At 37.7% G+C, this 16,251-nt stretch overlaps 1 protein-coding gene across 1 annotated transcript in view; it reads left to right on the plus strand.

The window, feature by feature from the left end:
• LOC128643712 (glia maturation factor beta) overlaps positions 1-16,251 on the plus strand; it is a 54,050-nt gene that overhangs the window by 601 nt on the left and 37,198 nt on the right. Inside the window, exons 2-3 of the mRNA XM_053696543.1 lie at positions 3,811-3,907; positions 13,626-13,675. Coding sequence (XP_053552518.1) covers positions 3,811-3,907; positions 13,626-13,675 — 147 coding nt within the window. The remainder of the gene's footprint in view (positions 1-3,810; positions 3,908-13,625; positions 13,676-16,251) is intronic.

The following is a 16,251-nucleotide window of genomic DNA, read 5'->3' on the forward strand; positions in this document are numbered from 1 at the left end:
CCCGCAGAGCACTGCTGTTTCCTAGTGTAAACAGCCGCTGATCCAATCAGCAGCGCTAGTCGCAGACTCAGCTGTGTAACTATTGCTGATCACAGATGTTATTGGCTGGAGGTGCAGCTGATTTGCTTACTAGCTGTTTCCTGCTCAGGACCAACAGTTGTCTTTGCCTCCCAAGTGGGTATTTAACTACATGTGAGTATGTGATGTTTACATTAGAATGTCCCTTTAGATGAAGATAAAATTTAATTCTCAGGGTGTTTTTCTTTTTAATTGGAAGCTTTAAAAAAGGATCTTGATGAATTTCCTTAGCCGCAGAATGGGATCTCTAGTAATTATCATCTGGATATCCAAAGAACATGAGGATGTACGGCAAAATATGAATATTGTTTTAAAGGGACACTGAACCCAATTTTTTTTTTTTGCTCTTCAGAGCATGCAATTTTAAACAACTTTCTAGTTTACAACTATTATCACATTTTCTTCATTCTCTTGGTATTTTTATTTGAAAAGCAAGAATGTAAGTTTAGATGCCGGCCCATTTTTGGTGAACAACCTGGGTTGTCCTTGCTGATTGGACAGCACCAATAAACAAGTACAGTACTGTCCGTGATTCTGAACCAAAAATGTGCTGGCTCCTTAGCTTAGTTGCCTTCTTTTTCAAATAAAGATAGCAAGAGAACAAAGAAAAAATAATAATAGGAGTAAATTAGAAAGTTGCTTAAAATTGCATGCTCTAGCTGAATCATGAAAAAAAAAATTGTTTAGTGTCCCTAAATTTGTTCTTTCATGATTCAGATAGAGCATGCAATTTTAATCAACTTTTTAATTTACGCCTATTATTAATTTTTCTTCATTCTCTTGTTATCTTTATTTAAAAAGCAGGAATGTAAATTGTAGGAGCCGGCCCATTTTAGGTTCAGCACCCTGGATAGCGCTTGCTTATTGGTGGCCTCATTTAGCCACCAATCAGCAAGTGCTACCCAGATGACGATTCTTGATAATAGGAGTAAATTAGAAAGTTGCTTAAAATTGCATGCTTATCTGAATCGTGAAAGAAAAAATGTAGGTTAAGGATCCCTTTAAGCACTGGAAGTGGTATCTAAGAAAGGACATATTGATCAGAAATATAAATACTTTCTGTCTGTGAAAGATACTTCCTTTAATTTTCTTTTCTAAAGGATTAGCATACACCCATATGAAACAAACCTTGTGTATTTCACATTGTTAAATCAGCATGTAAACCCACAAATGAGGGAGTAGTGACACATACACCTTTAGGGTTAAGACATTATCTGTTCCATTAATTCTGTGTTAGATGTGACACTTTACTCCATTTTCTTGTTAGACACCTTTAAGTCTATAGGATGAAGGGGGTTAAAAAAGTATCAACCATGAAAGCAGCTAGAATGATTGAGGCTAGAACAACATAACCTGATGTACAGAGCATTATTTCTCATGATGATTACATTTTTATGGGAATTACCATCTTAGTCATGAGAGTTCTTTCTTTTGTATCCCATTATCTAAAGCATTGTTAACTGCTGTGACACAAACCGTTTTTACTTGCTTTCTATACTTTCTTATTAGGTCAGCTAGAGTCTAGGTGGGCCATGGACAGATTTTACATATGCTATGATGAAATACAAACTTGGAGATGCTTTTTGAGAATATAAAGGGAATTAAGAGGCTTATTTATGAAGGTGCATTCACTGTGCCTGGGCTCTTGTGATGCAAGCCCACACATGCAAGCCTTCAACTGCAACTTAAAGTTATTGTAAGGTTGAGCATAGTCGCACAAGTCATATGAAAGAATTTAAAAAATGAATGAGACTTTCATTCATTAAATGTGTAGGATATACTTATCTTCTGATATTTTCACCTTGTAATGCCAGAACGGTAAGAGACGTTCCTCCATCCGCCATATTCGTCAATTGATTGACAGATGACTCATCTACAATCCACTAATCATTGTCCCCCCGGTTTCACCTCTTAGCCAATAGCCGTGCGGTAAATCCGGCTCCCATGGGTGTCAAGCCGGATTTACCGCATGGCACCTCAGCCAAAAATTCTTTTAAGCCATGGGCTGCTGTAGGAGCTAAGAGCGGCGACCGATTGAATCAAATAAAGGAGCTTTCTACATTAAGTATCTTATACTTCATGAATGAAAATGCCCTCTATTTGTTTCAATAGTAAATCCTAGCATTTGTAAAAAATAAGATAACTCTATGTGTTTGAGGGTAGCTGCTAGAAGACTTGCGCATTCTGCAATTTCTTTCAATGCCCAATGCTGAAGTAGGTGGACTTTTGTGGTGATTGGATCTTTTTGGAGCCGAATTTGTTCTTCAAGGGGCAGTAAACCTAGCAGATAATGTTATATAATTATGCACATAGTGCAGAATAATATAACATTAGCTTAGCGCAAGCTTTCTAAAGCAAAGAGTTAGATAGATATTTTACTACGAAAACAGAATGCCGCTCCTGGCTCTACTGAGTGGGTCTGTATTTTTTTTTCTCCTAAGCGCATCGCGGGCTACATTGATTTTAATAGCGCCATTGGGCCGGCTGTGATTAGACAGCGTGCCGTGATGCGCTTAGGAGAAAAAAACAACCGCTCAGTAGAGCCAGGAGCGGTGTTCTGTTTTCGTAGTAAAATATCTCTCTAACCTTTTTCTTTAGAAAGCTGGTGCTAAGCTAATGTTATATAACATTATTTGCTAGGTTACTGTCCCTTTAAGAAAGTGAAACACACTAAAATCTGGATTTGCACAGATCTTATTGTGCTTTACGTTCACAAGAAGAAATTCAGTTTAAAAAAGATCCGAACATCATAAAAGTCCACCCACTTCCTAATTCGGCATTGAACGAAAATGCTGAATGCACAAATCTAGTTGCTACTAGTGAGAGCGCCTGTGTAACTTTCTTTATGCTTTACATCAAACTGCTCATTTTGTAGGGCAGAATGGTTTGAAATATTAATATCACACATAAATAGCTTTAACACTATTAATACAGTGCTGCATTGCAAAAACATCTGTATACAAAAGCAATGTTTAAAAATCCTTTTACACTGTAATTTTGTTAATATTATTCAAAATCAATGCAAATCAAGAACAGAGATACACCCCTTGAAAAATCTTCTGGTTTTCAAGTATTCATTGTTATTGAGCAATATAGTTATAAAATATTACATTTTGGTGTTTTGGGAAAGAACTAATTGTAGACGAGGGACCATAAAATGTGTTTTATTTAAAAAAACAACATATTTATTAAGTAATGGCTCCCCTGCTACTATTTATGTCATATAAATTTACACACAATTTTAGGTGTGCATTCTCTTTTTTTTTTTAGGTGCCCCCCCCCCCCCCAATTTCATGAGATGCCCTTTTTATTGTATTTCTGCAAACTTATTTTATAAAATTGAGTATTCTGCTTTAAAAAACAAAAGGGAAAAAAGTATAATTTGTGTGGGTATCTCAGAAACAAGACAAGTTTATTAAAATGTATGTGTAAAGTCCATAAGAGCTGAAGCAGCTCTAGCATAGGTGTGTGAAGGAATTGTTTGCACACTTTAATGACTTTTATATCTGTCCATAATTGTCCGCAGGAGAAGATTAGATAAGGGAAAACTTAAGTTGCATCATGGTGGCACTCATGATCTCATAGTAAATAAAGCTTCTTCTTTAATATTTAAACAATAATTATTTTAAAAAATACTTCTACATACTGTTCTCAGGCCAATCATTGCTTTAAATACATTTCTACCTATAATTTGTTTAATGTCCCTTTACTGTATACTACTTGTTTTCACAGAGCGAGTCTTTGGTTGTGTGCGATGTGGATGAAGAGCTTGTTGAGAAGCTGAAAAAGTTTCGCTTCCGCAAAGAAACCAACAATGCTGCTATAATAAGTAAGAGAATGTATAATTTACAGTTAGATTGGTGAATTGAAAGAGGATTTTTCTTTAAGGATTTTACACCATTCTTATTCTTGGACTTGAGAGTTTAGTATGTTAAAGGGACAGTCTAGTCAAAATTAAACTTTCATGCTTCAGATAGAGCATGCAATTTTAAGCAACTTTTCAATTTACTTTTATCAAATTTGCTTTGTTCTCTTGGTATTTTTTGTTGAAAGCGAAACCTAGGTAAGGTCATATGCTAATTTCTAAACCTTTGAAGGCCACCTCAGTGCATTTTGACAGTTTTTACAGCTAGACAGTGCTAGTTCATGTGTGCCATATAGATAACAATGTGCTCATGCCTGTGAAGTTAATTATGAGAGGGCAGGGCACTGATTGGCTAAAATGCAAGTCTGTCAAAAGAACTGAAATAAGGGGTCAGTCTGCAGAGGCATAGATACAAGATAATCACAGAGGTAAAAAGTATATAAATATTACTGTGTTGGTTATGCAAAACTGGGGAATGGTTAATAAATAGATGATCTATCTTTTCATGTAGATTATTCAATTGCCTTTCTAGATACAAATGATTCTGCAGTGTCTTTTTAAGAATCACACTACAATACTGCACCCATTTCAACAATATTAACTTTCATACATAGGGTCTGATGTAAGCATTGTAACAGTAGCGCTATGTTATTTATCCGCATCGCAATTGTAGGGGAAATGTTCTAAAGGGATGAAATTACTGTTATAAAGCAGAGTTGCTAAGAGGCGTTTTACTACACTTCTCTGCCACTGGCTGAATGTTAAATGCAGTATCGTCCTCTGCAGCGCAAGGTACAATGTAAATAATCCCTTTGGACTGTATTGAATCACAATACCATTTACATGTGTGAACTGAAACTGAATATATTTTATTACTATACAGTAGTGAAACTAATATAGTAATAAACCTATGAGCTGGGGGTTATATGTATATTGTACATGTTTACATGGTTTGTTATATGTATTCTACTGTAAAATAGTATATACAGGTGGCCCTTGATTTACAACGGTTCAATTTACACCGTTTCAGAATAACAACCTTTTTGTTCAGTCATGTAACTGCTATTGAGAAGCAGTGCATTGATTAAAATAGCCAGTAGGTGGAGCTGTCTGCTTGTGTTGCAGCATTGATATGCAAGCCAAGCAAGCTGAAATTAATCAGTTTAACCAGACCTGCGCTATCGAGCAGCTTGCAAAGGAACAAGATCTTCAAGTCTATAAATCAGTCCAAATTGGAATGCATAGAAAGAACTGTTTGCAGAAAAATGCAAGTAAATTCTGTGTTGTGTGATTATTTTATTAGGATTATAATGATGTTTAGCAAATGTTTTTGTTCCTTTAACTTAGTTTAATTATATATTCTGTGTTGTGTGATTATTTTATTAGGTTTATAATGCTGTTTAGCATTTAAAGCCTTTTTTCAAAGCTTTAAAAATAATGTATGAGTTGTTACTTATGACAATTTTGAGAGGGGCCTGGAACCTAACTCCCTCACTTCCCATTGACTTACATTATAAACTGGGTTTCAATTTACAACGGTTTCGATTTACAACCATTCCTTCTGGAACCTAACCCCGGCGTAAACTGAGGGCTACCTATATTTAAGTTTGTTATTTAAAAAACGTGTTTAATTTTTGGAGTGTTCTTTTTAAGAGCAAGATTTTGTGTACAGGATTTTAATATCTCATAGAAGAAAGTAGCCGTATTCGTTTTACAATAGTGTTTTTTTTTAACACACTATGTAAAATATGTTTTTAAAAGTAGACACCTTTTGATAACATTGCATTTGTATAGCCGCTACAAGTTTACACTGTACTAAACGTGTTTAGTTCTAATATTGCGATCGCAATGTACCAAACGGCAAACGTTATATTTCAATGACACATTTTGTACAGTGTTTGCAGAAAGAGAAACGGAGGCGCCACAATGGCCTAGTACCACCAAAACAGATGATATTGATGGAAAAAGCTGGAAATATACTCAGACGTGATGCACCCAATGGTGCTAGCAGGATGGACTGGAACTTTGCAGTGGTCCAGCTCACTGCTACCAACCGACAGTCATATCAGGTCTGAAAATCTGAGGGGACATCTCATTATCTATATATGTATAAAGAGCAAACAACCATAGCCCAATACCGTATAGACAGGGGCGGGAGAATAGAAGACAAATTTTTGCACTTACAGGATGGGAAGCACCTCCAAGTACCAGGATTCCACCATCCTTTGACAGAGAGTTGCCTTGTTCTGGATTATATGGACTTTATGTTCAGTTTGTATATGTTGTAAAGTATCATTTTCTGGAGTAAGTAGGAAGCGCCCCCTATGGGATTTGGTGTGCTTTGTCACATTATTCTCATTTTTCCTATTTGGTACAGTGTGACTGCAATATTAGAAGTAAGTGTGGTCAGTAAAATGTGAACTTACTTTGGTTTATTATAAAAATGTTTGCTACAGTGTGATCACAATATTAGAACTAAACACAGTCATTACAATGTAAGTTTGTACAGGCTATACACATATGTTTAAAAAGCCATCTACTTTTAAGAACACATTTTACATAGTGCACAAAATGACATAGCTGCGGCCACTGCCTTCTGTGAGATATTAACCCCTTTGCTACTGGGAATTTCAGGAAACAAACTTGACCAAAGTACCTGAGAATTGTTTTAGCGTTGCTATCACTTTGTTTAAATAGACACAGAGACTTTGTTTTTATTTTTACCTATGAAAACTATATATATATATATATTTTCTTTCATATTAGCAAGAGTCCATGAGCTAGTGACGTATGGGACACACATTCCCACCAGGAGGGGCAAAGTTTCCCAAACCTCAAAATGCCTACAAATACACCCCTCACCACACCCTCAAATCAGTTTTACAAACTTTGCCTCCTGTGGAGGTGGTGAAGTAAGTTTGTGCTAGATTCTACGTTGATATGCGCTCCGCAGCAGGTTGGAGCCCGGTTTTCCTCTCAGCGTGCAGTGAATGTCAGAGGGATGTGAAGAGAGTATTGCCTATTTGAATTCAATGATCTCCTTCTACGGGGTCTATTTCATAGGTTCTCTGTTATCGGTCGTAGAGATTCATCTCTTACCTCCCTTTTCAGATCGACGATATACTCTTATATATACCATTACCTCTACTGATTCTCGTTTCAGTACTGGTTTGGCTTTCTACAACATGTAGATGAGTGTCCTGGGGTAAGTAAGTCTTATTTTTGTGACACTCTAAGCTATGGTTGGGCACTTTTATATAAAGTTCTAAATATTTGTGTTTAAACATTTATTTGCCTTGATTCAGGATGTTCAATATTCCTTATTTCAGACAGTCAGTTTCATTATTTGGGATAATGCATTTGAATAATCAATTTTTTTCTTACCTTAAAATTTGACTTTTTTCCCTGTGGGCTGTTAGGCTCGCGGGGGCTGAAAATGCTTCATTTTATTGCGTCATTTTTGGCGCAAAAAATTCTTTGTTATTTCCGGCGTCGTTCTTGTCACCGGAAGTTGCGTCATTTTTTGACGTTTTTGCGCCAAAAGTGTCGCGTTCCGGATGTGGCGTCATTTTTGGCGCTAAAAGCATTTAGGAGCCAAATAATGTGGGCGTCTTTTTTTGCGCTAAAAATATGGGCGTCTTTATTGGCTCCACATTATTTAAGTCTCATTGTTTATTTGCTTCTGGTTGCTAGAAGCTTGTTCACTGGCATTTTTTCCCATTCCTGAAACTGTCATTTAAGGAATTTGATCAATTTTGCTTTATATGTTGTTTTTTCTATTACATATTGCAAGATGTCTCAGATTGACCCTGAATCAGAAGATACTTCTGGAAAATCGCTGCCTGATGTTGGATCTACCAAAGTTAAGTGTATTTGCTGTAAACTTGTGGTATCTGTTCCTCCAGCTGTTGTTTGTAATGAATGTCATGACAAACTTGTTAATGCAGATAATATTTCCTTTAGTAATGTTACATTACCTGTTGCTGTTCCATCAACATCTAATACTCACAGTGTTCCTGTTAACATAAGAGATTTTGTTTCTAAATCCATTAAGAAGGCTATGTCTGTTATTCCTCCTTCTAGTAAACGTAAAAGGTCTTTTAAAACTTCTAATTTTTCAGATGAATTTTTAAATGAACATCATCATTCTGATTCTGATAATGTTTCCTCTGTTTCAGAGGATTCAGTTTCAGAGATTGATGCTGATAAATCTTCATATTTATTCAAAATGGAATTTATTCGTTCTTTTCTTAAAGAAGTCTTAATTGCATTAGAAATAGAGGATTCTGGTCCTCTTGATACTAAATTTAAACGTTTAAATAAGGTTTTTAAATCTCCTGTAGTTATTCCAGAAGTTTTTCCTGTCCCTGATGCTATTTCTGAAGTAATTTCCAGGGAATGGAATAATTTGGGTAATTCATTCACTCCTAAACGTTTTAAGCATTTATATCCTGTGCCATCTGACAGGTTAGAGTTTTGGGACAAAATCCCTAAGGTTGATGGGGCTATCTCTACTCTTGCTAAACGTACTACTATTCCTACGGCAGATAGTACTTCCTTTAAGGATCCTTTAGATAGGAAAATTGAATCCTTTCTAAGAAAAGCTTACTTGTGTTCAGGTAATCTTCTTAGACCTGCTATATCTTTAGCGGATGTTGCTGCAGCTTCAACTTTTTGGTTAGAAGCTTTAGCGCAACAAGTAACAGATCATAATTCTCATAGCATTGTTAATCTTCTTCAACATGCTAATAATTTTATTTGTGATACCATCTTTGATATCATTAGGGTTGATGTCAGGTATATGTCTCTAGCTATTTTAGCTAGAAGAGCTTTATGGCTTAAAACTTGGAATGCTGATATGTCTTCTAAGTCAACTTTGCTTTCCCTTTCTTTCCAGGGTAATAAATTATTTGGTTCTCAGTTGGATTCTATTATTTCAACTGTTACTGGGGGGAAAGGAACTTTTTTACCACAGGATAAAAAATCTAAAGGTAAATTTAGGTCTACTTATCGTTTTCGTTCCTTTCGTCACAACAAGGAACAAAAGCCTGATCCTTCCCCTACAGGAGCAGTATCAGTTTGGAAACCATCTCCAGTCTGGAATAAATCCAAGCCTTTTAGAAAGCCAAAGCCAGCTCCCAAGTCAACATGAAGGTGCGGCCCTCATTCCAGCTCAGCTGGTAGGGGGCAGATTACGATTTTTCAAAGAAATTTGGATCAATTCGATTCACAATCTTTGGATTCAGAACATTGTTTCACAAGGGTACAGATTAGGCTTCAAGATAAGGCCTCCTGCAAGAAGATTTTTTTCTTTCCCGTGTCCCAGTAAATCCAGTGAAGGCTCAAGCATTTCTGAAATGTGTTTCAGATCTAGAGTTGGCTGGAGTAATTATGCCAGTTCCAGTTCTGGAACAGGGGCTGGGGTTTTACTCCAATCTTTTCATTGTACCAAAGAAGGAGCATTCCTTCAGACCAGTTCTGGATTTAAAAATATTGAATCATTATGTAAGGATACCAACATTCAAAATGGTAACTATAAGGACTATTCTGCCTTTTGTTCAGCAAGGGCATTATATGTCCACAATAGACTTACAGGATGCATATCTGCATATTCCGATTCATCCAGATCACTATCAGTTTCTGAGATTCTCTTTCCTAGACAAGCATTACCAGTTTGTGGCTCTGCCGTTTGGCCTAGCAACAGCTCCAAGGATTTTTACAAAGGTTCTCGGTGCCCTTCTCTCTGTAATCAGAGAACAGGGTATTGTGGTATTTCCTTATTTGGACGATATCTTGGTACTTGCTCAGTCTTCACATTTAGCAGAATCTCATACGAATCGACTTGTATTGTTTCTTCGAGAACATGGTTGGAGGATCAATTTACCAAAAAGTTCATTGATTCCTCAGACAAGGGTAACCTTTTTAGGTTTCCAGATAGATTCAGTGTCCATGACTCTGTCTCTGACAGACAAGAGACGTCTAAAATTGGTTTCTGCTTGTCGAAGCCTTCAGTCTCAATCATTCCCTTCGGTAGCCTTATGCATGGAAATTCTAGGTCTTATGACTGCTGCATCGGACGCGATCCCCTTTGCTCGTTTTCACATGCGACCTCTTCAGCTCTGTATGCTGAACCAGTGGTGCAGGGATTATACAAAGATATCTCAATATCTTTAAAACCGATTGTACGACACTCTCTGACGTGGTGGACAGACCACCATCGTTTAGTTCAGGGGGCTTCTTTTGTTCTTCCGACCTGGACTGTGATTTCAACAGATGCAAGTCTGACAGGTTGGGGAGCTGTTTGGGGGTCTCTGACTGCACAAGGGGTTTGGGAATCTCAGGAGGTGAGATTACCAATCAACATTTTGGAACTCCGTGCAATTTTCAGAGCTCTTCAGTCATGGCCTCTTCTAAAGAGAGAGTCGTTCATTTGTTTTCAGACGGACAATGTCACAACCGTGGCATATGTCAATCATCAAGGAGGGACTCACAGTCCTCTGGCTATGAAAGAAGTATTTCGAATACTGGTATGGGCGGAATCCAGCTCCTGTCTAATTTCTGCGGTTCATATCCCAGGTATAGACAATTGGGAAGCGGATTATCTCAGTCGCCAAACGTTACATCCGGGCGAATGGTCTCTTCACCCAGAGGTATTTCTTCAGATTGTTCAAATGTGGGGACTTCCAGAAATAGATCTGATGGCTTCTCATCTAAACAAGAAGCTTCCCAGGTATCTGTCCAGATCCAGGGATCCTCAAGCGGAGGCAGTGGATGCATTGTCGCTTCCTTGGAAGTATCATCCTGCCTATATCTTTCCGCCTCTAGTTCTTCTTCCAAGAGTGATTTCCAAGATTCTAAAGGAGTGCTCGTTTGTTCTGCTGGTGGCTCCAGCATGGCCTCACAGGTTTTGGTATGCGGATCTTGTCCGGATGGCCACTTGCCAACCGTGGACTCTTCCGTTAAGACCAGGCCTTCTATCGCAAGGTCCTTTTTTCCATCAGGATCTCAAATCCTTAAATTTGAAGGTATGGAGATTGAACGCTTGATTCTCAGTCATAGAGGTTTCTCTGACTCTGTGATTAATACTATGTTACAGGCTCTTAAATTTGTATCTAGGAAGATATATTATCGAGTCTGGAAGATTTACATTTCTTGGTGTTTTTCTCATCATTTTTCTTGGCATTCTTTTAGAATTCCTAGAATTTTACAGTTTCTTCATGATGGTTTGGCTAAAGGTTTGTCTGCAAGTTCCTTGAAAAGACACATCTCTGCTCTTTCTGTTCTTTTTCACAGAAAGATTGCTAGTCTTCCTGATATTCATTGTTTTGTACAAGCTTTGGTTCGTATAAAACCTGTCATTAAGTCAATTTCTCCTCCTTGGAGTTTGAATTTGGTTCTGGGGGCTCTTCAAGCTCCTCCGTTTGAACCTATGCATTCGCTGGATATTAAATTACTTTCTTGGAAAGTTTTTTGTTTCTTTTGGCCATCTCTTCTGCTAGAAGAGTTTCTGAATTATCTGCTCTTTCTTGTGAGTCTCCTTTTCTGATTTTTCATCAGGATAAGGCGGTGTTGCGAACTTCTTTTAAATTTTTACCTAAGGTTGTGAATTCTAACAACATTAGTAGAGAAATTGTGGTTCCTTCATTGTGTCCTAATCCTAAGAATTCTAAGGAAAAGTCGTTGCATTCTTTGGATGTAGTTAGAGCTTTGAAATATTATGTTGAAGCTACTAAGGATTTCCGAAAGACTTCTAGTCTATTTGTTATCTTTTCCGGTTCTAGGAAAGGTCAGAAGGCTTCTGCCATTTCTTTGGCATCTTGGTTAAAGTCTTTGATTCATCATGCTTATGTCCAGTCGGGTAAAACTCCGCCTCAAAGGATTACAGCTCATTCTACTAGGTCAGTTTCTACTTCCTGGGCGTTTAGGAATGACGCTTCGGTTGATCAGATTTGCAAAGCAGCCACTTGGTCTTCTTTGCATACTTTTACTAAATTCTACCATTTTGATGTGTTTTCTTCTTCTGAAGCAGTTTTTGGTAGAAAAGTACTTCAGGCAGCTGTTTCAGTTTGATTCTTCTGCTTATAATTTCAGTTTTTTTCATTATAAGATTTAAACTTTGTTTTGGGTGTGGATTTTTTTCAGCGGAGTTGGCTGTCTTTATTTTATCCCTCCCTCTCTAGTGACTCTTGCGTGGAAGATCCACATCTTGGGTAGTCATTATCCCATACGTCACTAGCTCATGGACTCTTGCTAATTACATGAAAGAAAACATAATTTATGTAAGAACTTACCCGATAAATTCATTTCTTTCATATTAGCAAGAGTCCATGAGGCCCACCCTTTTTTGTGGTGGTTATGATTTTTTTGTATAAAGCACAATTATTCCAATTCCTAATTTTTTATGCTTTCGCACTTTTTTTAATCACCCCACTTCTTGGCTATACGTTAAACTGATTTGTGGGTGTGGTGAGGGGTGTATTTGTAGGCATTTTGAGGTTTGGGAAACTTTGCCCCTCCTGGTGGGAATGTGTGTCCCATACGTCACTAGCTCATGGACTCTTGCTAATATGAAATAAATGAATTTATCAGGTAAGTTCTTACATAAATTATGTTTTTAAAGTAGACAAGCCAAGGTTTTGATCTATGCCATTGATGGCTAACCTTGGCACCCAGATTTTTTTTAAACTACATTTCCCATGATGCTTAGGCACTCTGTAGTCTACTTGTGCATCATGGGAAATGTAGTTTTGAAACAGGGGTGCCAAGAAAGTTAACCTTTTTGCAAACTTTGGGTTTCTCACTAAAATTGTTTACACACAACTACTGCAGCCATAAGATAAACGGTCATAAAAACTTCTCTGGGATCCCATTTGTTCAGAAATAGCAGACCTGCATGGCTTTGCCACTGGTTTTTGGCAATTAGAAGGTCACTTTTTGCAGCTGTGCAGTTCCCAGAAGTGAAGTGATTATTCAGTTAGCTTGTAAGGTTAATATTTGCTCTAGTGTAGGGATTACAGTCTGCCAGTATAGAGTTTAGGGCTTTTGTTCATTTAAGAAACAAAAAACGAAATTTCTGTAGCAAGCCTTCCATTAACAAATTTTTTTATTTGATATATTTTCTTTTCGTAGGGGAGGGGTCCCCCTCACCCTCCCTTAGCTGAGATCATTGTGTTCTGTAAAATAGGGTCCCCCTTCAGCTGATATTGTTTTATAGTTTAGGGCCCCATTCCCCCCCCCCCCTTTTCTGCCTCAAACATTTCTGCAGTGTAGGGAACCACGCCTCTTCCTCTCCTGGGCTGCGCACCTACCTCCCTCCCACCGGCACCAATGGAGGATCGTTACAGAGATTGATGATCTGGCTTCATATTGTAAGGGAGCACAATTGGTGCTCCCTTCCCATATGAAGGTAGATGCCTTCTGCCCCCCGTTGTACTGATGTTCCTTTCAAGATTGGGGCAATAGAAAAATGTAGCCAACTTTAGAGCAGGAAGCAGTATGCATATTAAAAAGTAGGTTTATCATTGGTGGTGGATAGAGGTTAATATCCACCTGATCCTTTGTGATTTTTTTTTTTTTTAATTTTAAAATTGGTTCTGTATAAGCCATTAGCCAACAGGATGTAATCTTCTGATCTTTAAACTTATTGTAATATAAACTGAATTGTGATATAATTTTGTTTCAGTGAAAATAGACAAAGACAAACGCTTGGTGGTGCTGGAAGAAGAGCATGAGGTTAGTCAAATAAGCAATATTTTCTATCCGTTCATTTTCCAATGTTCAGTATTCCGTATAAAAGCTTAAGTTTTACATCTATGCACTAAGTAATATATTAAAGGGACAGTGTACACCAATTTTCATAGGACTGCATGAAATACACTAGTACTATAAAGAATAATATGAAGAGATACTGATCTAAAAATCCAGTTGAAAACCTTTTAAAGATTTACTTAGAAGCTCCCAGTTTAGCTCTGTTGATGAGGTTAGGATGCGACACCCAGTGAAAGGGGCTGGGAAATCAGGGAGAGCAGACATTTTCCCTCCCCCTCCCCTCTTCCCTGCATATGAAAAGACAATTACACAAACATGAGCAGCAGGACTCTGTAGACCTGGGTCTACATCTGCTATTTAAACATTTATGCAAAGAAAAATGTAGTGTACAATGTCCCTTTTAAACCCCTAGCATGTAAGGGCCAACACAGCCCCCAGACAACTTACAGGGACTTGAGAACCCTAATTACCCTTGTAAGATGCAGTTGATCACAGTAAAAACTGTAACCTGCTGCCCATTTTGAAGTTATTTTACCATGAGAAGGGGTTCTCTAATGGGACCCTATCTCCTACCTGTTTGGGCTAGAGGACAATAGACCACTCATTTGAAATGGCAGACTCACCTCTTTCAAATGAGGGCTCACTTCTTCCCCTGTGATGCAGCTTATTTCCAGTAAAAATGGTGATCAACGACTCCAAAAGAAACCAGGTAAGTTCTAGTGGTAGTTAATGGGAGCTTATATAGCCCTATTTCTCCATCTGATTTAATTAGATATAAGAACGCCCCTATTTTAAATGAAGAGTTAAACCCACCTCTATGGAGTAATTGCACAGCAACTGATTGGCTGTACCACCCGCCATCTTTAGCTAGCAACGAAGAGCATCCATCAAGCACCCTTATGCATTCACCTGCTGGAGTGTGTTAAATTGTTAACAAAAGTTAATTTACCTTTATTTCGTCATTTAAAATAGCTGCTCTTCCTGTTAAAACTGTCGCCCATAATGAAAATGTCAATACTTCAGTCCCGGCTACAGAAAAACTATGTAAATAAAAGACAGCAGAAGAAATCAACTCCTTAGAGGGGGGTGGACAGAGAGCCAGCCCATTTCAAAGGGTGTTTCTACAGCCTTCTTAAAAACAATGTACTTTTGTCAGCTGCTTGCCAGAATAATTTAAAATGTACACTTTTACTGTATGATGGAGGTGCTCCAGCCTCTCTAGTGCAGTATAAGAGTAGATAATAAACCCTAATCCTAATTAGGAAACTGTGGGATTACATTACTGCAGTGTAAGTATATTCTGTATTATTTTGAGTGTACATGTGCTAACTTTTAAAGGGACATGAAATCCAAATATTGTCTTTCATGATTCAGACAGACAGAGCATGTGATTTTAAACTTTCCATTTTACTTGTGTTATCTAACTTGTTTTGTTCACTTGATATCCTTTGTTGAAAAGGATATCTAGGTAGGCAAGGAGCTAATGATTGGTGCACATATATGCCTCATGCTATTGGCTCGCCCAATGCATTGCTGCTGCTTCAACAAAGGATACCAAGAGAATAATCCAATTTACATAATAGAAGCAAATTGGATTCTCTGTCTGAATCATGAAAGAAAAACATTGGGTTTCATGTTCCTTTTCTCTTGTTAAGTGTAGTCAGTCCACGGGTCATCCATTACTTATGGAATATATCTCTTCCTAACAGGAAGCTGCAAGAGGATCACCCAAGCAGAGCTGCTATATAGCTCCTCCCCTCACATGTCATATTCAGTCATTCTCTTGCAGCCTAACTAAAGATAGGTCGCTGTGAGAGGTCTGTGGTGTTTTTTAACTTCGTTTATTTCTACAATCAAAAGTTTGTTATTTTAAATGGCACCGGAGTGTGCTGTTTATTCTCAGGCAGCATTAGAAGAAGAATCTGCCTGCGTTTTCTATGATCTTAGCAGAGGTAACTAAGATCCACTGGCTGTTCTCATCTGAGGAGTGAGGTAACTTCAGAGAAGGGGAATAGCATGCAGGGCCCCCCTGCAAATGAGGTATGTGCAGTAATTATTTTTCTGAGGAATGGAATTGACTGAGAAAATACTGCTGATACCAATGTAAAGTAAGTTCAGCCTTAAATGCAGTGATAGCAACTGGTATTAGGCTGATGAGTGTGTGTACACTGAATGTATTTTTCTAAGGAATGGAATTGACTCTGAAAATACTGTTAATACTGAAATAATGTATGAGCCTTAACTGCAGTAAAAGCGACTGGTAGCAGGCTTATTAATAACAATTCATAACTTTTCAAATGTATGTTTAAAACGTTTACTGGCATGTTAATCGTTTTTTGTGAGGTACTTGGTGATAAAACTTATTGGGGCATGATTTTTACCACATGGCCATCTTTGTTTTCTGCATAGAAACAGTTTTCTGAGCTTCCCCACTGTTGTAATATGAGTGGGAAGGGCCTATTTTAGCGCTTTTTTGCGCAGTAAAAATTCAGTCACAATCTGTCTACTTCATCCTCCATGATCCAGATCGTCTCTAGAGA

This window comes from Bombina bombina, unplaced genomic scaffold (genome assembly GCF_027579735.1).
Source record: "Bombina bombina isolate aBomBom1 unplaced genomic scaffold, aBomBom1.pri scaffold_610, whole genome shotgun sequence".
Taxonomy (NCBI): domain Eukaryota; kingdom Metazoa; phylum Chordata; class Amphibia; order Anura; family Bombinatoridae; genus Bombina; species Bombina bombina.